General features: G+C 45.1%; 3 protein-coding genes across 4 annotated transcripts in view; 2 read left to right on the forward strand and 1 right to left on the reverse strand.

The window, feature by feature from the left end:
- LOC110497433 (voltage-gated monoatomic cation channel TMEM109) lies at window positions 1-2,386 on the forward strand. The gene is made up of 3 exons (XM_021573536.3): window positions 1-492; window positions 719-821; window positions 1,569-2,386. The coding sequence occupies exons 1-3, from the start codon at window positions 292-294 to the stop codon at window positions 1,925-1,927; spliced, it is 663 nt and encodes a 220-aa protein (XP_021429211.1). The 5' UTR covers window positions 1-291; the 3' UTR covers window positions 1,928-2,386.
- LOC110497432 (uncharacterized) lies at window positions 2,139-18,676 on the reverse strand. 2 transcript variants are annotated; one of them, XM_036954357.2, is made up of 11 exons: window positions 18,029-18,676; window positions 13,492-13,537; window positions 12,575-12,777; window positions 12,150-12,231; window positions 11,421-11,705; window positions 8,527-8,738; window positions 8,224-8,259; window positions 6,197-6,277; window positions 5,886-5,999; window positions 5,263-5,364; window positions 2,139-5,181 (listed from the first exon to the last, which is right to left on the reverse strand). In XM_036954357.2, exons 2-11 carry the CDS (start codon window positions 13,535-13,537, stop codon window positions 5,086-5,088), a joined length of 1,257 nt encoding a protein of 418 aa, XP_036810252.1. In that variant the 5' UTR covers window positions 18,029-18,676; the 3' UTR covers window positions 2,139-5,085. The 2 variants fall into 2 exon arrangements, with proteins under 2 accessions (XP_036810252.1, XP_036810253.1); XM_036954358.2 differs by lacking the exon at window positions 8,224-8,259.
- LOC110497435 (pre-mRNA-processing factor 19) overlaps window positions 18,661-24,823 on the forward strand; it is a 17,169-nt gene continuing 11,006 nt past the window's right edge. Inside the window, exons 1-2 of the mRNA XM_036954362.2 lie at window positions 18,661-18,795; window positions 21,127-23,541. Coding sequence (XP_036810257.1) covers window positions 23,523-23,541 — 19 coding nt within the window. The 5' untranslated portion in view covers window positions 18,661-18,795; window positions 21,127-23,522. The remainder of the gene's footprint in view (window positions 18,796-21,126; window positions 23,542-24,823) is intronic.

A 24,823-nucleotide genomic window follows, 5' to 3' on the forward strand; every position in this document is an offset into this window, starting at 1 on the left:
GCCAATAAAACTTAAGATGAAGAAGAAAGGCAACGCAACTACTGCAGTACGTTTTGAGTTGGCCTGCCTACTTACTATATCCTGGAAACTTCCGTTAGAAACTGACTTTTTTTTCTTGCCATATGTAAGACATAGGCTACATTGTAGCCAATATGTTCCTGTCCGTAAAGTGGCCGGTTTAGATTGTTGTAGCATATATTTTTTGCAGTGAAACCATATTCAACTAAATTTAAAGACGTTGGATGTTTTTTTTACTTTATTGTTTGACTTTACGTAAGGCGTCTGAACAAAATGAAAGTGTGTTTCGTCGTGTGTGTGCTGAGCAGGGTGGTAGTTTCTTGTTCGGGAGAAAATAGTCGCTTCGAGAAGTCATTCAACTATTCCCCGGGAATGATGCAAGTCCTCCGGGAGACGCTCACGGATTTGTCCGAGGAGGCGCACGGTTACCTGGTCCACCTTCTCGGGGCAAGGTCCGTTGAAAATGCACAGAAGGTGAGGAACAAAGAATAGCCGGCTCTAAGTTTAGATTTAACAGTAGTCCGAATCATAAATTCTTAGTCTAATGATGTCAGTTCTTTTTTCGAATTAGGTAGGTGCAAGTAGTAACAAGTCGACCATATACGGGAACCCTTATGCACGCTTGTTTTAGTTCCGGATTTAGTGACCCATGTGTTTGCCTCAAACAGAACCCTCTCAACTCTCTCGACCCTCCTATCAGTGTTTCTTTCAGGTCGTCAAGTATCTGGCTGAGGCAGCGGCCAGTGGAGTGAATGTGGTTATGAAGTACCTCGCCCAGTTCCTGATGGCAGCAGGAGTTGATGGTAAACAGCTGGGATCATTCCTTATAATATTAAAGGCAAAACAGATGTTAGATCAACACTCCTATTCCCACTTTAGGAATACAGGCCCAGAAAGCTATTGCAATACTCTAGTCAGTCACCAACACTGTTCCCAGAGAGCTAAATAAACGTGCAGGCTTTTGTTTCAGCCCAGCACTAACACACCAAATCAATGTCTCGATGAGCAGTTGACTAGTTGGATCGTGTGTGTTAGAGCGGGGCTGGAGCAAAAAACCTGCACAACCAGTGGCTCCCTGGGACCAGGGCTGATAACCGGTGCACTATTCAATAATGGAACAGACAGTTGTCAATACAAAAATAATAATTTCAAATAAGTCATTCTATTGATTGATCCCACATCGTGCAACATCAACACACAACCCATATACAGAGCAATGGTACACTCACATTGTCACTTACTGTAACTGTTCTCTGTAGACACACAACACAAAACCGGATGAAAGTCTGACCTGCCAAGGGAGCCCTTTACCCACTGGCAGACATGCCCTGGATTAGGTGTGTGCGCCAGACGGGGAAACCTTTTTCTCCACATTGCCAACAGTAACCTACTAGGCTTTGACTATAACTACCGGTACAATAATTACATAGCAACATACTAAAACCACATTTTGCCAAGTCTTGGAATGGAGACAAGTAAAGGGAGCATTTTAAGATTGCTAGGCCAGAAAATGCACTAATATCATGTATCTATTTCTTTCTCTCCTCCAGTTGAAATGCCTGTTAACAGTATCACCCCAGATGCTGTGGTCTATATCGGTCAGTGGCTTCTGCTGGCTCTCATTGGCTACTGGCTGCTGTCCCTGGCCTTCCGATTGGTGGCGTCCACTCTGAGGCGGGTCCTGTGGCTACTGAAACTGGGTGTGGTTTTAGGACTGTTTTGCCTAATCCTAAGTGACAGCAGTGCTGGAACGGAGACTACGGCGCTGCGATTGGCCGGCCTGGTGAGCGTCTGCGTCCTATTGGGTATCGGGCATTCTGGCACCGGTGGCGACAACACCTACCTGGAGGATCAAGTGAGGGTGCTAGAGAGACGAGTGAGAGAAATGGAGAGGAGGAAAGACAAGTGAGGGGTGGATGGATGGGAACTGAAAGGCCTTGTTTTGTACATTAACCTAGGTCAAGGATCGTAACAAGGACGTTGTACATAAAGTTTTGTTTAAAAAAAAATATTGTTTTGCATAATGAAGCACTTTGCCTTTTTCATAAAGATCTTAATTTGTGTGTGAAACAGAATTGACAGCAAATATGATTAGCTTGTTTTAAAGGAAACAGACAGAGTATTGTGTCTTGTTTATTGAGGTGGACATATGCATGTCCTACAGACTGTTCTACAATAAATGCTTTTGATATTCACAGAATAGAAACACTAAACATTCCATAAGGTCTAACGATATGGCATTGGAAATCATATTTTCTTCATGTCTACACAGATCACCTTTCATTCTCGTGCCTTTCCAGTTATGGCAGCATACAACACAAACAAGTTCTCAAATAAAACAAAACGGATGCATACTTCCTATTACCTACATTTGAGATCTGTCCATTCCTTTTAAAGCGTGTTGGGTGTAGGGGGATGAGACAGTTGGTGAGAAAAGCAGTTTTGGGAAGAACGTTTTAAAAGTAACTCCAAAAGTTTAAGCGTAATCAAGAGGCCTTCTTATCTGCCCTTCTCCAATTGAGATTATCCCTTGACCAACTAGGGCCAGGAGTTTTTACTGTTCTGGTTACATGGTCTGGAAATGACCTCTCCCTGAATATAATCATGTAAAATACATTTCTCACCTCCTGACCTGACCAGAGGTTCCTAATGAATGTACCCAACGGAAGCAAATAGGTTGAAACGGGTAGGGACTAACTGAATTTGTCCCAAAAGGTTACTGTTTGCTTCATTGTGCACTTATGAATACACCCCAGGACAAGAAGGCACTGGATGCGTTTGCGTGATAAGGCTTAAGCAAACGACTAGATGAAATTTGAGGAGTGAAATCGGGGAAGGAGCAACTGCGACAGCCAAAATTTTGGGCACGTGGTTTTGTACCAAATCTCAGACGAACATAGCAGTGTTGCCATTGTTATAAAAGTATTTATTTGTAACGTTCAAATAATCATGTCTCCAACTCCCATATCACATGATCATAATTTGAAATCATGCGTGTGTACATTGTACAAACAATGAGAGACTCGTATCACATTCATTTTGTATATATCCACTGTATACATAAATCAAGGCAAAGTTGGTTCCTGTTTCAGTTATGTCTTTGGTCACGTTCGTGTGGGTCAAACAAAAACATCCTAGTGATTGGTTGACAATAGAGCCTCCCACAATGCAGGTGATGGCTGCAGGAGGAAGTTGGTGAAGAGCAACTGCAGAAACTTGCAGTCAAAACTTCATGACCTTTTTTTTGCAAAGTTCATGCAGTTGACATGTAGGCACAAGTGGGATCATTTTTATCCCCATAATGGGATCACACTTTGAAAGGTGGTGGCCACCAACTTAACAAAAGTGATCCGCTCAAACTGTCTGTAAAACCTTCAGGAGTGCTTCATTATTTAAGAGACGAATAGGATTTTATGTTTAAATACCAAAATGAGCCTTTTAAACCAAGATGATATGTGTTGCAAATGGCACCCTATAGTACACTACTTTTAAGGGGGATGCAGACAATGTATAACATCTTAATAAAATAGCGCCCTCCCAGTGTATTAATAAGTTATTTGACGCTACATGCCCACCCTGTTGAAATGACAGCAGTTTCATATGTAGAACTAAAATGATACACCATGCATATAATGAAAAATGGCTATACTTTGGGAAGTAAAGGCATTTCTGATCGTATTTGCATATATAGATAGATAGGATATACACACACATACACACTTTAAATATACACAACAGGAAGTGGCTACCTGACTGGCGGAGAGCTTTGCTTGGTCTACCGAGTGGATGATGAGTTGTCCTAGCACCTTCTGAATGTATGATTAGGAGTGATGTGGGTTCTGATACACTTAAAAAAAACATTTCCAAAAAGGTTCTTCGGCTGTCCCTATTTTTGGTTCCAGTAGAACCCTGAAAGGCAGTTATCGGTTGTGTTCCTCTCCTCAGACATGGCTGACGAATGCCAGATCTTACAACTCTTGGATAGCTATTTTACGTATCAGCTAACCACATGTTCGACTGTGCACGACTGCACAGCCAATGACGTGGCACGCAACCATTGGTTGATGCATGCAGCGTCTCCGCAGGGGAACACAACCAGTGTTTGATAGATGCCATACATTAAATTGGTGGAAGCCCTCAATGGCGCTGCCCATGCCAATACTGCCTTTTGGCCACTAGAGGCCTCTATATCATTCTCTATGGGCTACACACTGGCTACATTCCAATTCTCTTGTACACTCCCCTTCTAAAAATAAATGGACTGGGAATATGGTGGAAACTCCCTCAAGACAATTTTTTGCACCAATCCAATGCTTAAATGCATTAGAGGGAGTGGATCAGTGCACACTTCTGGAGAAGGGTGGGGATCATGGCCTCTGATTCAGTTTGACATGTTTTCCCCCCCACCCAGACATTTTGACTGACTTCATCACAGCTATACAGGAAATAGTCATTTTAAATGATCTCCTTTCCTTCACTAATATCCCATTTACACAGAGACAAAAAAAAAAAAAAAAACTTTTAAATTTGGTTACTTTCGTTTTTGTATACGTGAAAGGTGTAGGGAGTAAAAAAAAAAAAAACATGGGTACATTTAAAAAAAGAGAGCTAGTAATGAAACCTGTTTTTTCACAGACCCTGTAACCAAAAAGAAAAACGGTATCTGTGAGAATAGATCTGTCTTTTTGCAGGGAAATTCATTAACACTTCCATTGTTTAACACCTCCCTAGTTTGAATCGCAAACGGGCCCCATGGTTTAACGGGGGTAACCTAAATATGCATTTTTAAATGTATAAATGTATAAATGTATGGGGACCGTCTTATGTCAGAAAACAGTATAATGTCAGAAAACAGTATAACACTCACCAGAAAAGGATAGATAGGTGATTTGAGGGGCAATGTCTAGGTCACAGTTACATCTACGACATACTGCTTCCTCTGCTATCTCTCCCCATTTATAGAAGTGGTCACAGTCAAGGAGATGAGCAAAGGAAGCCATTGAACCGTATTCGGGAGCCGTGGCAACATTACTAAGGCCGCTCCTGATTGGACCGATGACAGGCGTTCTACAGGAAGTTGGTGGGGGCGTTTTTTCCTGTGTCGATGTTGAACTGGAAGGCTCCGTCTGCGGAGTGCAGAGCTTCAGAGGTGGGCGGGGGGACCTGGGGGGGAGGAGGGAGGAACAATGTCAGAAGGTGTGTGTATGAGTGTGTGTGTGTATGAGAGAGTGAGTGAGTACTGACCTGGGGTGGTGGATGGGCAAGGAGGGGATCAGCAGGAGACATGTTCTCCATCTTTATCTCCTCCTTCCCTGAGGGGGCACTGTACATCACCGGCGCATACCCCTGAAACACACACAGTTACGCAAGCTTCCACACACACACACTAACTACACTCTGAGATGAGAAGGATCAAAACCAGAGTGGAATATGACAGCCACAAAGGAAAAGAGGGAAGTGGAGTGAGAAAAGACACTATGCAACGGTTAAGTAGAGATATACCATCGGCGCCACAGGGTACTGCTTAGGTGGCCCACTCTACTGTTAGTGGTCAGGCACAGTTAGATCGTAGAACAGGGGGAAGAGGAGTAGGGGCTGATTTATAGAGTTGTATAGAATCGAATAGGGTTGACTAGCAGAGTGGAATAGAACAGTACATGTTTTTTTCTATGTAGAACCTTGAAGGGTTCTTTGACTGTCCTAATAGGATAATCCTTTTTGGTTCCAGGTAGAACCCTTTCTACAGAGGGTTATACATGGAATGCAAAAGGGTTCTACCTGAAACCAAAAAGGACTCTTGTATGGGGACAGCCAAAGAACCCTTTTGGAACCCCTTTTTTCTAAGATTGTAGAGTATAAATCCCTACCATCGGAGGAGCACCAGGGTTGTACTGTGGCTGGTTGGGTGGTGGGCCAGTCCACTGTGGGGGCTGGGCAGGGGGGTACAAAGGGTCCTGGGAGGGGTAGCCTGAGTTGAAGCACTGAAACAAACCACAACAAAACACTGTCACACTCTTTTTGTTTCTTCTCCCGAGGAGTTTCACACCTGACGGGGGGGGGGGGGGGGGGGGGGGGGGATTATGAGGGTTCACTAACAACCATACCAACCGCTGATATAATGAAGAGATGGGTGGACTCACAGAGAGAAACATAATGGAGGAGAGATGGATGGACTCACTGGTTGAGGTGGGGGTCCGGTCCATTGAGGCTGGTCTGGCATCCCAGGGTTGGGGGGAGGGTAAACCTGAGGGTAACCTCCCTGTACATGGAGGAGCACCACAGTAAAAACAGAGGGACTCAAACATACTCAAACACTATTGGTGTTGTGTAGTTGTGATTATGTTGTATGTTCTTGGATGCTATTTTTTACGTATCTGCACTCCTGCCTACACAATTAACCCTCGTGGCATAAATCAAGTATTTTGAATTGAATACTATATGCGATATACTCATACAAGTACTCTACATAAACAGATACTAACATGGACAACCACAGTTCCCAAAGTTAGATAGAAGGACTTATATACTCACATTATGGTTCATGACAAGACAAAGATAAGAAAACGACAGAGGCGTGGCCAAAAGTTGAGAATGACACAAATATTAATTCTCACAAAGTCTGCTGCCTCAGTTTGTATGATGGCAATTTGCATATACTCCAGAATGTTATGAAGAGTGATCAGATGAATTGCAATTAATTGCAAAGTCCCTCTGCCATGCAAATGAACTGAATCCCCCAAAAACATTTCCACTGCATTTCAGCCCTGCCACAAAAGGATCAGCTGACATCATGTCAGTGATTCTCTCATTAACACCGGTGTGAGTGTTGAGGAGGACAAGGCTGGAGATCACTCTGTCATGCTGATTGAGTTTCAATAACAGACTGAAAGCTTCAAAAGGAGGGTGGTTCTTGGAATCATTGTTCTTCCTTTGTCAGCCATGGTTACCTACAAGAAAACACATGCAGTCATCATTGCTTTGCACAAAAAGGGCTTCACAGGCAAGGATATTGCTGCCAGTAAGATTGCACCTAAATCAACCATTTATCGGATCATCAAGAACTTCAAGGAGAGCTGTTCAATTGTTGTGAAGAAGGCTCCAGGGCGCCCAAGAATGTCCAGCAAGCATCAGGACCGTCTCCTAAAGTTGATTCAGCTGCGGGATCGGGGCACCACCAGTACAGAGCTTGCTCAGGAATGGCAGCAAGCGGGTGAGAGTGCATCTGCACGCACAGTGAGGCAAAGACTTTGAGGATGGCCTGGTGTCAAGGGCAGCAAAGAAGCCACTTCTCTCCAGGAAAAACATCAGAGACAGACTGATATTCTGCAAAAGGTACATGGATTGGTCTGCTGAGGACTGGGGTAAAGTCATTTTCTCTGATGAATCCCCTTTCCGATTGTTTGGGGCATCCGGAAAAAAGCTTGTCCGGAGAAGACAAGGTGAGCGCTACCATCAGTCCTGTGTCATGCCAACAGTAAAGCATCCTGAGACCATGTGTGTGGTTGCTTCTCAGCCAAGGGCGTGGGCTCACTCACAATTTTGCCTAAGAACACAGCCATGAATAAAGAATGGTACCAACACATCCTCCGAGAGCAACTTCTCCCAACCATCCAGGAACAGTTTGGTGACGAACAGTGTCTTTTCCAGCATGATGGAGCACCTTGCCATAAGGCAAAAGTGATAACTAAGTGGCTCGGGGAACAAAACATAGATATTCTGGGTCCATGGTCAGGAAACTCCCCAGACCTTAATCCCATTGAGAACTTGTGGTCAATCCTCAAGGGGCGGGTGGACAAACAAAAACCCACAAATTCTGACAAACTCCAAGCATTGATTATGCAAGAATGGGCTGCCATCAGTCAGGATGTGGCCCAGAAGTTAATTGACAGCATGCCAGGGCGGATTGCAGAGGTCTTGAAAAAGAAGGGTCAACACTGCAAATATTGACTCTTTGCATCAACTTCATGCAATTGTCAATAAAAGCCTTTGACGCTTACGAAATGCTTGTAATTATACTTCAATATTCCATAGTAACATCTGACAAAAATATCTAAAGACACAGAGGCAACAGACTTTGTGAAAATGTGTCATTCTCAAAACTTTTGGCCACGACTATCTATTCCAATGACATAAAACACAAGGCATGCACAAACCAACACACCACAGTATGTAGTTAAGTGTATAAAGAATAAATGGATAATGTACCATGTTAGGATCTGGACCTGGGCCATGATAGAACGTCTGCAATAACCACAGAAAATAAAACTCGTCACGTTATTACCGCTCAACTACAAAACACCACGAGTTACTGCAACAATGTCATTATTATAGTAGTGCAGCATGGGAGACGAGGAGAGACCGATTAGAGGGAGGAACCTAAAGGGCAACTTCTAAATGGGATTTGTCCCAAACAGAACCATATTCCCGAGTGAACTAGTTTTGACCGGAGACCTATGGCGAGAATCGGGTGCCATTTCGTAGCCAAGCCACCATCTAACTATCCCTCACCGGCACACCAGGTCCAGGGGACACCCCTCCTCCGGGCATGTTGTAGCCGGGAGGGGGGTGCAGAGTCTCGGGGTTGTCCAGTTGGATGGCGGTGGTGTCGGGGGATTTGTTCTTGAAGATCCTCTTCCGGCAACAGAAACAGATACTGGCGGGGATACCAAGCAGGAGGAGGAGGGCCATGAGGGGGTTGCCTGCTTCACTCTCATGTTTGTCTGGAGGGAGGGAGGAGAGGGAGAGAGATGCAGAAGGAGCGAGTCGGGGAAGTTAATTTGAGAGACATTGCAAAGCCGTAAGGGGAACAGGAGGGAGTGATTGACAGGCGACATATGTTTCACTCTATGCATGTTGTATTCTATCCCCCCTCACCCCACCCCCCTCTTTCCCACTACCCCATAGCTTACTGAGCAGCCCTGTAGTCCTACAAATAACCAACTAATTAGTGACAAACAGGGACATATGAGCTGCGAGCCAAACAATGTGTATCCCGAATGGCACCCTATTCCACTATGGGCCCTGGTCAAAAGTAGTGCACTATATCAGGAATAGTGTGCCATTTGGAACGAAGGGCCAGTATACCAGACCATTGGGAAGGGATCCTGATGCTGTGTCTATTTCCATGACCTACTCGAACTTCAACATGACCTAACAGAGGTAATTTAATTCTAAGAATTCTATGCAGCCAACACCACTTGTCTCTCTCTATACAGCACCAGTTTGTATCTATCGGACTTGTTACTACTTACACTATGCACTAAGCATACTTGGATATTTGTGGACTAGTTTTGACCAGAGCCCAGTGTACCAAATAGGGTGCCATGGGGTGCTTATTACATATGCTGCGGCTACTGTTAATTATCTATCCTGTGGCCTAGTCACTTTACTCCTATCTACAGTGGGGAGAACAAGTATTTGATAACCTGCAAAATCGGCAGTGTTTCCTACTTACAAACCATGTAGAGGTCTGTATTTTTTTTATCATAGGTACACTTCAATCATTAGAGACGGAATATAATCTGTCCACACACTCAAACAGACTCCAACCTCTCCACAATGGCCAAGACCAGAGAGCTGTGTAAAGACATCAGGGATACAATTGTAGACCTGCACAAGGCTGGGATGGGCTGCAGGGCAATAGGCAAGCAGCTTGGTGAGAAGGAAACAACTGTTGGCACAATTATTAGAAAATGGAAGAAGTTCAAGATGACGGTCAATCACCCTCAGTCTGGGGCTCCATGCAAGATCTCACCTCGTGGGGCATCAATGATCATGAGGAAGGTAAGGGACCTGGTCACTGACCTGAAGAGAGCTGGGACCACAGTCTCAAAGAAGACCATTAGTAACACCACGCCGTCATGGATTAAAATCCTGCAGGGCACGCAAGGTCCCCCTGCTCAAGCCAACGCATGTCCAGGCCCGTCTGAAGTTTGCCAATGACCATCTGGATGATCCAGAGGAGGAATCATTAAGAGCATTGAAGATGGGTCATGGCTGGGTCTTCCAGCATGACAACGACCCAAAACACACAGCCAGGGCAACTAAGGAGTGGCTCCGTAAGAAGCATCTCAAGGTCCTGGAGTGGCCTAGCCAGTCTCCAGACCTGAACCCAATAGAAAATCTTTGGAGGGAGCTGAAAGTTCGTATTGCCCAGCGACAGCCCCGAAACCTGAAGGATCTGGGGAAGGTCTGTATGGAGGAGTGGGCCAAAATCCCTGCTGCAGTGTGTGCAAACCTGGTCAAGAACTACAGGAAACGTATGATCCCTGTAATTGCAAACAAAGGTTTCTGTACCAAATATTAAGTTCTGCTTTTCTGATGTATCAAATACTTATGTCATGAAATAAAATGCAAATGAATTACTTTTAAAATCATACAAATGTGATTTTCTGGATTTTTGTTTTAGATGTCATCTCTCACAGTTGAAGTGTACCCATGATAAAAAATTACAGACCTCTACATGCTTTGTAAGTAGGAAAACCTGCAAAATCGGCAGTGTATCAAATACTTGTTCTCCCCACTGTATATGTACAGTGCAGTCGCAAAATAGTCAGACCTCGACTTTTTCCCACATTTTGTTACGTTACAGAATTCCTGTAACGGAAGACTTGGTGGGTCCAAACTTCTTCCATTTAAGAAAGATGGAGGCCACTGTGTTCTTGGGGACCTTCAATGCTGAATACATTTTTTTGGTACCCTTCCCCAGATCTGGGCCTCGATAATCCTGTCTCGGAGCTCTAGAGACAATTCCGATATGGACCTTCGTGGCTTGGTTTTTTCTCTGACATGTACTTTCAACTGTGGGACCATAGAGACACGTTCGTGCCTTTTCAAAATCATGTCCAATCAATTGAATTTACCACAGGTGGACTCCAATCAAGTTGTAGAAACATCTCAAGGATGATCAATGGAAACAGGATGCACCTGAGCTTAATATTTCTGTATTTTACAAAAGCTTCTAAAAACTTGTCTTCGCTTTGACATTATGGGGTTTTGTCTGTAAAGTAATGAGGATGATTTATTTAGACAATTGTAAGAATAAGGCGTGTTACGTTACAGCCTTATTACCTCATACCCCTGCTCATCAACTGGGTATTGGTACTCTGTGTATATAGCTATGTTATCATTACTCATTGTATTTATTCCTCGTTATTTATTATTATTTTTTATTTTGCATTGTTGGGAAGGGCCCGTAACTAAGCATTTCACCAGTCCTACACCTGTTGTTTTAAGAAGCATGTGACAAATAACTAGAATTTTTTTTTTTTCATGATTTGGAACGCAGGACCAAGGTTTGGAGTGAAGTAGTATCCCTCCCAACACACTCACGATAACTCAGTAGAAGTGAGTAACGCTGCAGAGCTAACTAACAATCTATGGCAACACAGCGAAACCACAACCTGTGAGTTCCATCCTGACGATGGCGACCACCCGGTCTCGCGTGTCCTTCAGCATGTAGTAGCCCACGTCCGAGGTGTTGACGTTCTGGATGCTGATCTTGGTGGAAAGGGTCTTGACCCGGTTCCAATAGTCCGGGAGGTCCTGGGCCACCACTGCCCCATCATGCACCAGGGTGACGTTGACGTTGGCGCCCGAGAAGGAGAGCGTGGCGTCGGCCTGGTTGATGCCCTCCAATGAGATGTGGAGTTCCTCGCCCACCACGCACTTCGTGTACACACGCCTGGCTGAGAAAAGGAAGAACATGTTGCATTAGGGGAAAAGGGTGAGAAAAAGAGGGGAGGAGGGTGTACATGAAAGGTTGAGAGAGGGGGGTGGGTGAGAGAGAGTGAGAGAAAGAGAGACAAAAGGCCAAGACAATAACAAAGTAATTGTTATGGCTATCTAATTAAAGGGATAGCCATAGTCCCAGGGTCAGATGAACTCGTGGATTCCATTTATGAAGGACATTAGAGGTAGTTTTGCAAGCCAATGCTAACTAGCTCTAGAGCATGCGAGCTGTTCCTATAGACTTCCAGTCATTGCGCTAACGCTAGTTAGCAACTTCCTTCAAACTTAAGCAGAGACATAAAAATGGTATCCATGAGTTCATCGGACTCTGTGGAAGTAGGATGAAGGGCTTCGTGCCAAAATCCCGAAATGTCCCTTTAAACAACATGCAAAGCACTCACTGGTCACAGCCACTTTGAGCGAGGAGATCTCCTTGTTCCAGTAGTCTCTCTGGACATAGGTCCCCTGGTCCTTGTAAGTCACCTTCAGGGGGCAAAGGTCAAACACTTAACAGGGATGATAAAATCAAACTTTATTTATAAGTGCATTTAAAATCTCTTCACAAAAATGTTTAAATAATATATGAAATGAAGAGGTAGAGGATGGTAGGTGCATTGCTGGGACGGGACGGGTGTTAAGTAATATTAACAGTACCGGTCAAAACCAAGTGGTGAGTTTTGTTAGAAGTAGGATACCATCTCCTCAAATCCCCGCTTAATGACCTCTGGTATGATCCGAGTTGATATACTTTATTGTCCCCGGGGGGGGGGGGGGGGGGGGGGGGGGGGGGGGGAATTTGTAGACAATTAAAGAGACAGTCACTCACTTTGTCCAGATACCAGCTCCTGTCGGTTCCTGTCCCAGACACCTTTCCTCTGGTGGCCCGGGATCCACGGTCCCAGTACAGGTACGTCTTCAGGGGCTCTGCAGCGGGGGTGAACTCCAGCTTCTCAGCGCTCTTCGGGAGGTAGATCTTCAGCTGATGCCCGTGGGACAGACGCTTGTGCAGGTCGGGCACCACGTAGCCATCTGAGTGCGAGAGAGTGAGAGTGAGTGAGAGAATATGGATGAGAGCAAAAGTGGGGAGGGGGATAGAGAGAGAGAGAGAAAAAGGGTGTGTGGAAGTGAGGATTAACACATTTTACTCCACATTATCTGAAGCCGTGGTAAACACAGATAATGTAGCTTGAAACCCTTTTAAAAACAACTTTCATCTACAAATTCTTGGCATCTGCTGACATTGTCCCAAATGGCATCTTATCTTCACTATAAAAGTGCACTATGGGCCGTGGTCAAAAGTAGTGCCCTATATAGGGAATAGGGTGCCATTAGTGACGGGCCCTAGGTTTCTGCTGTTGCCTAATGCAGTTGGTGGTGTAGGAAGGTGTGGTGCAGGAGCCGTAACGGGCCCTACCAACACGGCAGTGTGCTTTTGAACATTCCTGACTATTCATCTTGAAATGTCAACCGAATATCATTTGTCCATTAACTGTGTTTTCACATGTTTTTTTTTTTTTTTGTTTTGTTCGTGACCTTTCAGTGGAATGTAAAAGAGCTAATAAAGCGGGAGTGCTGGTGACACTCCCCGCTCGCAACTCCCGGCTGGGGACCGGGTTAAAAATCATTATGTCATTCTTCCCAGCTTTCTCCCCTCTCCACCCCTGTGTCATTTCTCATTTATTTTATTTTCTCTTTAAAAAAAATATATATATATATGGGAATACACAGGAAGCTCCAACTCACCCACACTGAGAACAGTGCCCAGCAGGATCCAAAGACTCCACATCATCTGTATTGGCATATCACAAGAAATATGATAAATGATGTTATGAACAGGTTGTGGGGGGGTGTAAGACAGACAAACACCAAAGTAACTAAATTATGAATAAATAAAAGAATAACCCCAATTTACAGTGATGCTGATCATTTATACAGTAAAACTACACCAAAAAAATGTCTTCTGTGCAATCTAAATAGTCACAACAAAACCGGGGGGGGGGGGGGCATGTTAGGACAGTGTACCCCACCGTTTGGTCTTGGCTCTTTTGGTACTGGATAGAGGAGACTAGAGACTGAGGTTGCGTCCCAAATGGCACAGATTCCCTAAATAGTGCACTACTTTTGACCATGGCTCTGGTCAAAAGTCGTGCATTTGATAGCGAACAGGGTGCCATTTTGGCCGCAGCCTGTCCAGACTGGAAATGAGGTCTCTAGTGGGTCAGGAGAAGATGTGAAGAGCAACAGGGACGGGCAACTAGAGGTCCGCAGGCCCTTGGATCAATCCCCCCCCCCCACCCCCCAAAAGAAATATAGAATTGTAATCAGTAAACTTCATGGAACACAAAGTGTGACTGCCTTTAAAAAGCAACTAATCCATTTGAAAACAGCATGTGTGGCATCGATGTGAGTCAGAAGCAGTTCTTCTAGTGCAGTGATGGGAAACTGGAGGCCCTCAGATACATTTCCCCAAAACGTTGTGGGCAACAGCAGACCCTCATGATGAGTTCAGATTTAGAGATGAGCGCAAATAATGCAAATCGACGGAGCTCAAATAGTGATAAATAATGTAGGCTATTTGCAGCTTTACCTTTACAATTTGGAATGTTAAAGTAAAAATCGTAAAACTGAAATGATCACCCCCCCCCTCTTACTATAAAAAGTATAACTGATCCTAGATCCACGGCATTCCTACTCTGAGACACTTAGGGGTCCATGGAGTTACCAAGGTAACGTGGGCTCCCGAATCACAACCGTCCGTGATTGGGAGACCTATAGGGCGGCGCACAATTGGCCCAGCGTCGTCCGGGTTTGCCCGGTGTAGACCATCATTGTAAATAAGAACTTTCTCTGATTTGCCTAGTTAAATAAAGGTTACACAACATGGCCGGTCACACCGCTACCCCCCGTCATGTCTCAGAACAAAGTTTATTGTACAACCCTTCCTGTTGTTGTAATGCTTACAGTCCTCTCCCATACACAGCACAGCCAATGTGGAAAAATACACAGTTTACCCACATCCTCTGGAATTTGCTCGCTACTGAAGTGAGAGAGTGAGTGTGGAATTCGATGCTTCACATTTCGCGATTCTATGGCAATATGGCTCTGTGATACGCTATAATAGTTTTATACCTTTGTGTAGCCTAACCATCAAACAATTTCTGAAACTGTATTTTAATCATTGCCACACTAAACCGAAGGTGGGCAATATAATCAGTCACTTGAAATGATTACAGAGATGTTATAAAGACTCTGATCATATCTATGATTAGGCTACATCGACCATTCCACAGGCCTGTAGACCATCGCATGCAATTTATAATATGTATTTTTATTTTATTTTAAATTAATGATTTATTATGACGTATAACCTATCCTCGGGCATCTCTCCGGCATGATCTATAAAAACTAGGAAACAAGCATTACCGTTTGATAAGGATCGGACCATTCTCCCCCCCCCCCCCAAATCTAACTGCCTGTAGCTCAGGACCTGAAGCAAGGATATGCATATTCTTGATACCATTTGAAAGGAAACATTTTGAAGTTTGTGGAAATGTGAAATTAATGTAGGAGAATATAACACATTAGATCTGGTAAAAGATAATACAAAGAAAAAAACATGCGTTTTTTTTTCCATCATCTTTGAAATGCAAGAGAAAGGCCAATATGTGACTTAGGAATCTAAGGAATCTTTAGATTTTGGCCACTAGATGGGAGCAGTGAATGCGCAACGTTTTAGACTGATCCAGTGAACCATTGCATTTCTGTTCAAAATGTATCAAGACAGCCCAAATGTGCCTAATTGATTTATCAATACATTTAAGTTCATAATTGTGCACTCTCCTCAAACAATAGCATGATATTATTTCACTGTAATAGCTACTGTAAACTGGACAGGGCAGTTAGCTTATATTCTTGTTAATCTTTCTGCCCATTTCAGATATGTCTATGTCCTGGGAAATGTTCTTGTTACTTAAAATCATCATGCTAATCCCATTAGCGCACGTTAGCGATCACATAGAGGTTAAATGGCCTCAACCTGATGAGGATCCATAGAAAACTACAGTTAGTAGTGGCAGTCTCTGCAGAGAACTAGCAGTTCACATGGGGCTGTATAATCTACAGAGAATGATGCTTTTACTTTGGGAGTGGGACAATAGATTTTTGTTGTTGCTTAAATTCTAACAAACAATGATGAACCAGAACCACATTCAAGCAGATTTCTAGGAATGAAGGAAGTCTACTATTTTATACAGTGGGGCAAAAAAGTATTTTGTCAGCCACCAATTGTGCAAATACTTATTTTCCACCATAATTTGCAAATAAATTCATTAAAAATCCTACAATGTGATTTTCTGGGATTTCTTTTCTCATTTTGTCTGTCATAGTGTAAGTGTACCTATGATGAAAATTACAGGCCTCTCATCTTTTTAAGTGGGAGAACTTGCACAATTGGTGGCTGACTAAATACTTTTTTGCCTCTCTTTTAAAAAAGGTCCAATGCAGATGTTTTTATCTCAATGTCAAATCATTTCTGGGTAACAATTAAGTATCTTACTGTTATTGTTTTCAATGTAAATGGTAAAAACATTTTTTTTTTAAAGTAGCTTCTTAGCAAAGAGACATTTCTCAAGCAAGATTTTTGCTAGGACTGTCTTGGAGTGGTTGGAGTGGGGAGGGTAAAATTGAAAACTAGCTGTAATTGGCAGAGAGGTTTGGAGACAACGGGAAGGGAGGGAAATACTAGTTAATAGACCTTTCTTATTGGTCTATAAACTAATTTGACGCCTGGTGATGTCACAAAGCAGGCCAAAACTCCATCCCACCAAATCAGACTGTCTTTTCAAATAGCTATTACACTAAAAAGGGGATTATTATAATTTTCACAGTATTTATTCCGCGTTCAAATCTACCGGGAACTCGTAACTGGGAACTAGGAAATCTACGAATTCCGACTTTAGTGGGTTCGAAACAACTGAAATCGGGAAAGAAACGGGCTCCGACTGAAAAATCGATTTGAACGGTCAACCCGCTCGGAATTCCAACTCGGGAACTCTTTCTAGAGCTTCGACTTTCCGACCTGAAGATCACTGATGTCACGAGTTCCCAGTTGTCTTAAACGCGGCATTAACACTGCGAAGCCCGTCCAGGGCACACGTGACTTCCCACATTGATTCATTAGTGACAGAGTTCCAAATGGCACCCTGTTCCTCTTAGTGCACTGCTCTGGCCAATTCGTTTAAAATCTATCACTTGGTTTGTTTTTTTAACTTTTTATTATTTGGTCAATATTTTCTTAGCTCTTCGTGAACTGCACTGTTGGTTAAGGGCATTACACGGTAAAGTCTAAATTATAGCAGGGGTAGGAAGTCCGCAGGACATGGGCAGCAGGTAATAATTTATACTATTTACAACTGTAACAATGATAAATGTCCATTGGGGTGGAGGCAGGGTAAATGTCCATTGGGGTGGAGGCAGGGTAAATGTCCATTGGGGTGGAGGCAGGGTAAATGTCCATTGGGGGAGGGTCGGGTGTCAGCGGCATTGGAGTGGAGTGGCTGTACCAGGTTGTGATGCAGCTCGACAATATCTCGATGGTGTTCCTACACTGCGAGGACAGGTCACATTTCAAATCAAACTTAATTTGTCACATGCGCAGAATACAACAAGTGTTGACCTTACCGTGTAAAGCCCTTAACCAACAGTGCAGTTCACGAGGAGCTAAGAAAATATTTACCAAATAATAAGTAACTTTTTTTTTATCAATTGAGATTTTAAACGAATACGTCTAATTGAACAACCCCATGCCATGATTAGATAGTGAAAAAAACAATGTATTTAATCAACATTTCTGAACATGGATATGCAGTGTTTTGGAATGAAACACATTTACATAAAACACAGGATTGTCACGTTTTGGACTGCACTGTGCCATTAACGCCTATAGTGCGGTTCACTGTGACCGGGGAGATAGCGAGTCTGACTCAAAACAATATGCACACACGCACAACCCAGCTTGCACGAGACAGGGAGACTCGCACGCAAGCGCCCAGACACCATGGATTACGATGCAATAAAAATAACAAGAATCTCCAAAGCAAATTCCAAACAAACATCACCGAACAAGGCAATTGAAGTAAATCCTACAGAGTGTCAATTGCCTGTTGCAAAGAAACAGGCTGAATAAACAAAGCCACAATGGAACATTTCATTTTGAGCAGTAAACATGGATCTCACACACACTTCTTATTGTGCATGCAGAAGAAATAGATAGGCGACATACCTTGATATGAAAGAATCCAGGTGATTATTTAGCTGTTTTTCTCCTCATAACAGTGTCTCTCTCTATTTTCCGGGAGGAGCTTCACGCAGTGACGGGAGATGATAGAACTAAAAGGGTAGTCTGAGTTTAGTGGGAAAAAAACGCACGGGCGTGTTGAGGCTGCTAATGACGGACGGGCAGACAATGGACCTGATCGGACAGCTCAGAGCCTCTGCTCTTTTCTGTCCATAAGAAACAATTGGATTGGTGGAAGAGGCAGGGCAGGCCCGGAGCAAGGAAGGAGGGTGTGGTCAAGCAAGGCAGCAGAAATTCCTCGCGTATTTATGCCGCGTTCAAATCTACCGGGAACTCGTAACTGGGAACTAGGAAATCTACGACTTCCGACTTTAGTGGGTTCAAAACAACTGTGAACAAAAAAAAACGAGCTCCGACTGGAAATAATCGATTTGAAAGGTCAACCCGCTCAGAATTACAACTCGGGAACTCGGGCCTCTTTCTAGAGCTTCGACTTTCCGACCTGAAGATCACTGATGTCACGAGTCCCCAGTTGTCTTAAACGCGGCATTAACACTGAAGCCCATCCAGGGCACACGTGACTTCCCACATTGATTCATCAGTAAGATAGTCCCAAATGGCACCCTGTTCCTCTTAGTGCACTGCTCTGGCCAAAAGTACTGCATTACAGGGAATAGAGTGCCATTTGGGATGCAAGAGTCTAGAAGATACAGGAGGAGAAAATGTATCTAGATGATTCTCTCAAAATAATGGTAATTACTGTTTGAAAATGATAACTTGTTATAGCTTACTATTAATAGTCTTTAGAAGCCTATAAAACTTTGTTTTCTCAGAGCCTAGGCCTAAGTGATGTGCTCTAATTTAGGCGTTCATTCTAGTTTAGCTTACTCTAAAATGGTATTGCCTCTAACCTAAAGTGAAAGAAATTGTATTAATTCACATTGATAGCAATAAATTAAAGCAGGGGTAGGAAGTCTGCAGGACAGGGGCAGCAGGTAATCATTTATACATATTTACAACTGTAACAATTATGAATGTCCATTGGGGCGGAGGCAGCATAAATATCCATTGGGGCGGAGGCAGGGTAAATGTCCATTGGGGCGGAGGCAGGGTAAATGTCCATTGGGGTGGAGGCAGCATAAATATCCATTGGGGCGGAGGCAGCATAAATATCCATTGGGGCGGAGGCAGGGTAAATGTCCATTGGGGCGGAGGCAGCATAAATATCCATTGGGGCGGAGGCAGGGTAAATGTCCATTGGGGCGGAGGCAGCATAAATATCCATTGGGGCGGAGGCAGGGTAAATGTCCATTGGGGTGGAGGCAGCATAAATATCCATTGGGGCGGAGGCAGGGTAAATGTCCATTGGGGTGGAGGCAGGGTAAATGTCCATTGGGGCGGAGGCAGGGTAAATGTCTATTGGGGCGGAGGCAGGGTAAATGTCCATTGGGGTGGAGGCAGGGTAAATGTCCATTGGGGTGGAGGCAGGGTAAATGTCTATTGGGGTGGAGGCAGCATAAATATCCATTGGGGCGGAGGCAGGGTAAATGTCCATTGGGGTGGAGGCAGGGTAAATGTCTATTGGGGTGGAGGCAGGGTAAATGTCCATTGGGGGGGAGGCAGGGTAAATGTCCATTGGGGTGGAGGCAGGGTAAATGTCTGTTGGGGTGGAGGCAGGGTAAATGTCTGTTGGGGTGGAGGCAGGGTAAATGTCTATTGGGGTGGAGGCAGGGTAAATATCCATTGGGGTGGAGGTAGGGTAAATGTCTATTGGGGTGGAGGCAGGGAAAATGTCTATTGGGGTGGAGGCAGGGTAAATGTCTGTTGGGGTGGAGGCAGGGTAAATGTCTATTGGGGTGGAGGCAGGGTAAATATCCATTGGGGTGGAGGTAGGGTAAATGTCTATTGGGGTGGAGGCAGGGTAAATATCCATTGGGGTTGAGGTAGGGTAAATGTCCATTGGGGTGGAGGTAGGGTAAATGTCCATTGGGGTGGAGGCAGGGTAAATATGCATTGGGGCGGAGGCAGGGTAAATGTCCATTGGGGCGGAGGCAGGGTAAATGTCCATTGGGGTGGAGGCAGGGTAAATGTCCATTGGGGTGGAGGCAGGGTAAATGTCTATTGGGGTGGAGGCAGGGTAAATGTCTATTGGGGTGGAGGCAGGGTAAATGTCTATTGGGGTGGAGGCAGGGTAAATGTCTATTGGGGTGGAGGCAGGGTAAATGTCCATTGGGGTGGAGGCAGGGTAAATGTCCGTTGGGGTGGAGGCAGGGTAAATGTCCATTGGGGTGGAGGCAGGGTAAATGTCTATTGGGGTGGAGGCAGGGTAAATGTCCATTGGGGGGGAGGTAGGGTAAATGTCTATTGGGGTGGAGGCAGGGTAAATGTCCATTGGGGGGGGAGGTAGGGTAAATGTCCATTGGGGTGGAGGCAGGGTAAATGTCCGTTGGGGTGGAGGCAGGGTAAATGACCGTTGGGGTGGAGGCAGGGTAAATGTCCGTTGGGGCGGAGGCAGGGTAAATGTCCGTTGGGGCGGAGGCAGGGTAAATCTCTATTGGGATGGAGGCAGGGTAAATGTCCATTGGGGTGGAGGCAGGGTAAATGTCTATTGGGGTGGAGGCAGGGTAAATGTCCATTGGGGCGGAGGCAGGGTAAATGTCCATTGGGGGACGGTCGGGGGGGCCAGAGGCAGTGGAGTGGCTGTACCAGGTTGTGGGTTGGCGCCCCCCCCTTGGGTTGGGCCGTGGCGGAGATCTTTGTGGGCTATACCCGGCCTTGTCTCAGGATGGTAAGTTGGCGGTTGAAGATATCCTTCTAGTGGTGTGGGGGCTGTGCTTTGGCAAAGCGGGTGGGGTTATATCCTGTCTGTTTGGCCCTGTCCGGGGGTATCATCGGATGGGGCCACAGTGTCTCCTGACCCCTCCTGTCTCAGCCTCCAGTATTTATGCTGCAGTAGATTATGTGTCCGGGGGCTAGGGTCAGTCTGTTATATCTGGAGTATTTCTCCTGTCTTATCCGGTGTCCTGTGTGAATTTAAGTATGCTCTGTCTAATTCTCTCTTTCTTTCTTTCTCTCTCTCGGAGGACCTGAGCCCTAGGACCATGCCTCAGAACTACCTGGCATGATGACTCCTTGCTGTCCCCAGTCAACCTGGCCATGCTGCTGCTCCAGTTTCAACTGTTCTGCCTGCGGCTATGGAACCCTGACCTGTTCACCGGACGTGCTACCTGTCCCAGACCTGCTGTTTTCAACTCTCTAGAGACAGCAGGAGTAGTAGAGATACTCTTAATGATCGGCTATGAAAAGCCAACTAACATTTACTCCTGAGGTGCTGACATGTTGCACCCTCGACAACCACTGTGATTATTATTATTTGACCATGCTGGTCATTTATGAACATTTTAACATCTTGGCCATGTTCTGTTATAATCTCCACCCGGCACAGCCAGAAGAGGACTGGCCACGCCTCAGAGTCTGGTTCCCCTCTAGGCTTCTTCCTAGGTTCTGGCCTTTCTAGGGAGTTTTTCCTCGCCACCGTGCTTCTACACCTGCATTGCTTGCTGTTTGGGGTTTTAGGTTGGGTTTCTGTACACCACTTTGATATATCAGCTGACGTAAGAAGGGCTTTATAAATACATTTGATTTGATTTTGATTTGATGCAGCTCGATGGTGCTCCTGTAGAAAACTGTGAGGGCCCTCGAGGACAGGCCACATTTCAAATCAAATTGAACTTTATTTGTCACATGCGCCGAATACAACAAGTGTAGACCTTACTGTGAAAATGCCATTAACCAACAGTGTAGTTCAAGAAGAGTTTAGAAAATATTGACCAAATAATAAAAAGTAACACAATAAAATAACAATAACGAGGCTATATACAGGGGGTACCGGTACCGAGTCAGTGTGCGGGGGTACAGGTTAGTTGAGGTAATTTGTCATGTAGGTAGGGGTGAAGTGACTATGCATAGATAATAAAACAGCGAATAGCATTTGATTAATTGTTCAGCAGTTTTATGGCTTGGGGGTAGAAGCTGTTAAGGAGCCTTTTGGTCCTAGACTTGGCGCTCCGGTACCGCTTGCCGTGCGGTATCAGAGAAAACAGTCTATGACTTGGGTGAGTCTCTGATAATTTGATGGGCTTTCCTCTGACACCGCCTATTATATAGGTCCTGAATTGCAGGACGCTTGGCCCCAGTGATGTACTGGCCTGTACACACTAACCTCTGTACCGCCTTATGGTCAGATGCCGAGCAGTTGCCATACCAGGTCAGGATGCTCTCGATGGTGCAGCTGTAGAACTTTTTGAGGATCTGGGGACCCATGCCAAATCTTTTCAGTCTCCTGAGGGAAAACGTTTTGTCGTGCCCTCTTCCCGACTGTCTTGGTGTGTTTGGACCATGATAGATCATTGGTGATGTGGGCACCAAGGAACTTGAAACTCTCGACCCGCTCCACAACAACCCTGTTGATGTTAATGGGGGCCTGTTCGGCCCGCCTTTTGCTGTATTCCACGATCAGTTCCTTTGTCTTGCTCACATTGAGGGAGAGGTTGTTGTCCTGGCACCACACTGCCAGTTCTCTGACCTCCTCCCTATAGGCTGCTTCTTCAGCCTTCTGAGGTTGAAGAGTCAAAGTCGTGACTTCTTCACCATGGTGTCCGTGTGCTTTGACCATTTCAGCTCCTTGGAGTGCTGAGGAACTTGATGTTTTTGACCGTCTCCGTGGCAGCTCCGTTGATGAGGAAGGGGGCGTGCCCAGCCTGGTTTTATTTATAGCCCTAGCCCACTTGTCTAGACTATAAGTCTACTTCTTCTGGGTGTATTTATGTAACCTTTATTTAACTAAGCAAGAACAAATTCTTATTTAATTTGACGGCGTACACCGGACAAATCCGGACAACGCTGGGCCAATTGTGCGCCGCCCTATGCGACTCCAAATCACAGCCGGTTGTGATACAGCCTGAAATCAAACCAGGGTGTCTTTAGTGACGCCTCTAGCACGGAGATGGAGTGCCTTAGACCGCTGCGCCCCTCGGAAGCCCAGTGGTGAATGGTGAAAGCAGATTCACCCACATTTCAGCACTGCCTTTGACACATTTTGATGACTATATAGTATTTAGGCTATCTCTGTTATGTGTCCTTACCCCCATTGAAGTTTACATTAGGGTACGGGCGTCCCAAGGATTTTGAATAACACTATAGTTTGTTGGGGACTACAGACTAGGGGCGGGTTCGGAGGACCCGTGCTATCCCAGCATGCAATAGTCGGAGCTGTACCCATCACGCGCAGCCGCGGAACAGCGTGCATGAATACGGAAAGGAAAATTCATCCATCAAAATTTTATTTAGCCGGATTATTATTATATGAGAATCAACACAAAAACAAACTATATTTGGATCCGAAGAACATTCATTTATCTGTACTGATACGGTGATATTGGAGGAAACGAACGACCGAGGGTTTAGCTAGCTACTGAAAATGTCCCTGGTTTGTGCAAGTAAGTTCAAATGAATGAATGAGTTGAGCTGCCCTTCCGTAACGTTAGCGGTAACTATATAGACCGCACATATCACGTATGTTTGTGTATAAAAATGTCTCTTGAACCTTCCCTTATTATTGTCACCCTATGCATGTTATACATTTAAATTAGCAAGCATCCTTTTTCAAACATTGTACACTGGATCAGCTTGACATCGGTGTTACTAAACTCAGCAGAAAAAGAAACGTCCTCTCACTGTCAACTGCGTTTATTTTCAGCAAATTTAACATGTGTAAATATTTGTATGAACATAAGATTCAACAACTGAGACAAACTGAACAAGTTCCACAGACATGTGACTAACAGAAATTGAACAATGTGTCCCAAAGGGGGGGTCAAAAGTAAGTCAGTATCTGGTGTGGCCACCAGCTGCACTGAGTGCTGCAGTGCATCTCCTCCTCATGGACTGCAATCCCATTGACTTGCTCTGAGATGTTACCCCACTCTTCCACCAAGGCACCTGCAAGTTCCCGGACATTTCTGGGGGGAATGGCCCTAGCCCTCACCCTCCGATCCAACAGGTCCCAGACATGCTCAATGGGATTGAGATCCGGGCTCTTCGCTGGCCATGGCAGAACACTGGCATTCCTGTCTTGCAGGAAATCATGCACAGAACGAGCTGGTGGCATTGTCATGCTGGAGGGTCATGTCAGGATGAGCCTGCAGGAAGGGTGCCACATGAGGGAGGAGGATGTCTTCCCTGTAACGCACAGCGTTGACATTGCCTGCAATGACGACAAGCTCAGTCCGATGATGCTGTGACACACCGCCCCAGACCATGACGGACCCTCCACCTCCAAATCGATCCCGCTCCAGAGTACAGGCCTCGGTGTAACGCTCATTCCTTCGATGATAAACGTGAATCCGACCATCACCCCAGGTGAGACAAAACCTCGACTTGTCAGTGAAGAGCATTTTTTGCCAGTCCTGTCTGGTCCAGCGACGGTGGGTTTGTGCCCATAGACGAAGTTGTTGCCGGTGATGTCTTTAGAGGACCTGCCTTACAACAGGCCTACAAGCCCTCAGTCCAGCCTCTCTCAGCCTATTGCGGACAGTCTGAGCACTGATGGAGGGATTGTGCGTTCCTGGTGTAACTTGGGCAGTTGTTGTTGCCATCCTGTACGTGTCCCGCAGATGTGATGTTCGGATGTACCGATCCTGTGCAGGTGTTATTACACGTGGTCTGCCACTGCGAGGACGATCAGCTGTCGGTCCTGTCTCACTGTAGCGCTGTCTTAGG

The sequence above is a fragment of the Oncorhynchus mykiss genome, chromosome 19 (genome assembly GCF_057628025.1).
Source record: "Oncorhynchus mykiss isolate SJ-2025 chromosome 19, ASM5762802v1, whole genome shotgun sequence".
NCBI classification, from domain to species: Eukaryota; Metazoa; Chordata; class Actinopteri; order Salmoniformes; family Salmonidae; genus Oncorhynchus; species Oncorhynchus mykiss.

Coding starts and splice junctions, on each gene's coding strand:
- LOC110497433 (XM_021573536.3), top strand. CDS start 292: ATGAAAGTGTGTTTCGTCGTGTGTGTGCTGAGCAGGGTGGTAGTTTCT. Junction 493..718: donor CCGTTGAAAATGCACAGAAG/GTGAGGAACAAA, acceptor CCCTCCTATCAG/TGTTTCTTTCAGGTCGTCAA. Junction 822..1,568: donor GATGGCAGCAGGAGTTGATG/GTAAACAGCTGG, acceptor TCTCTCCTCCAG/TTGAAATGCCTGTTAACAGT.
- LOC110497432 (XM_036954357.2), bottom strand. CDS start 13,537: ATGATGTGGAGTCTTTGGATCCTGCTGGGCACTGTTCTCAGTGTGG. Junction 5,365..5,885: donor ACCCTGGTGCTCCTCCGATG/GTAGGGATTTAT, acceptor TGTGTGTTTCAG/GGGTATGCGCCGGTGATGTA. Junction 5,182..5,262: donor TTGCCCATCCACCACCCCAG/GTCAGTACTCAC, acceptor CCTCCCCCCCAG/GTCCCCCCGCCCACCTCTGA.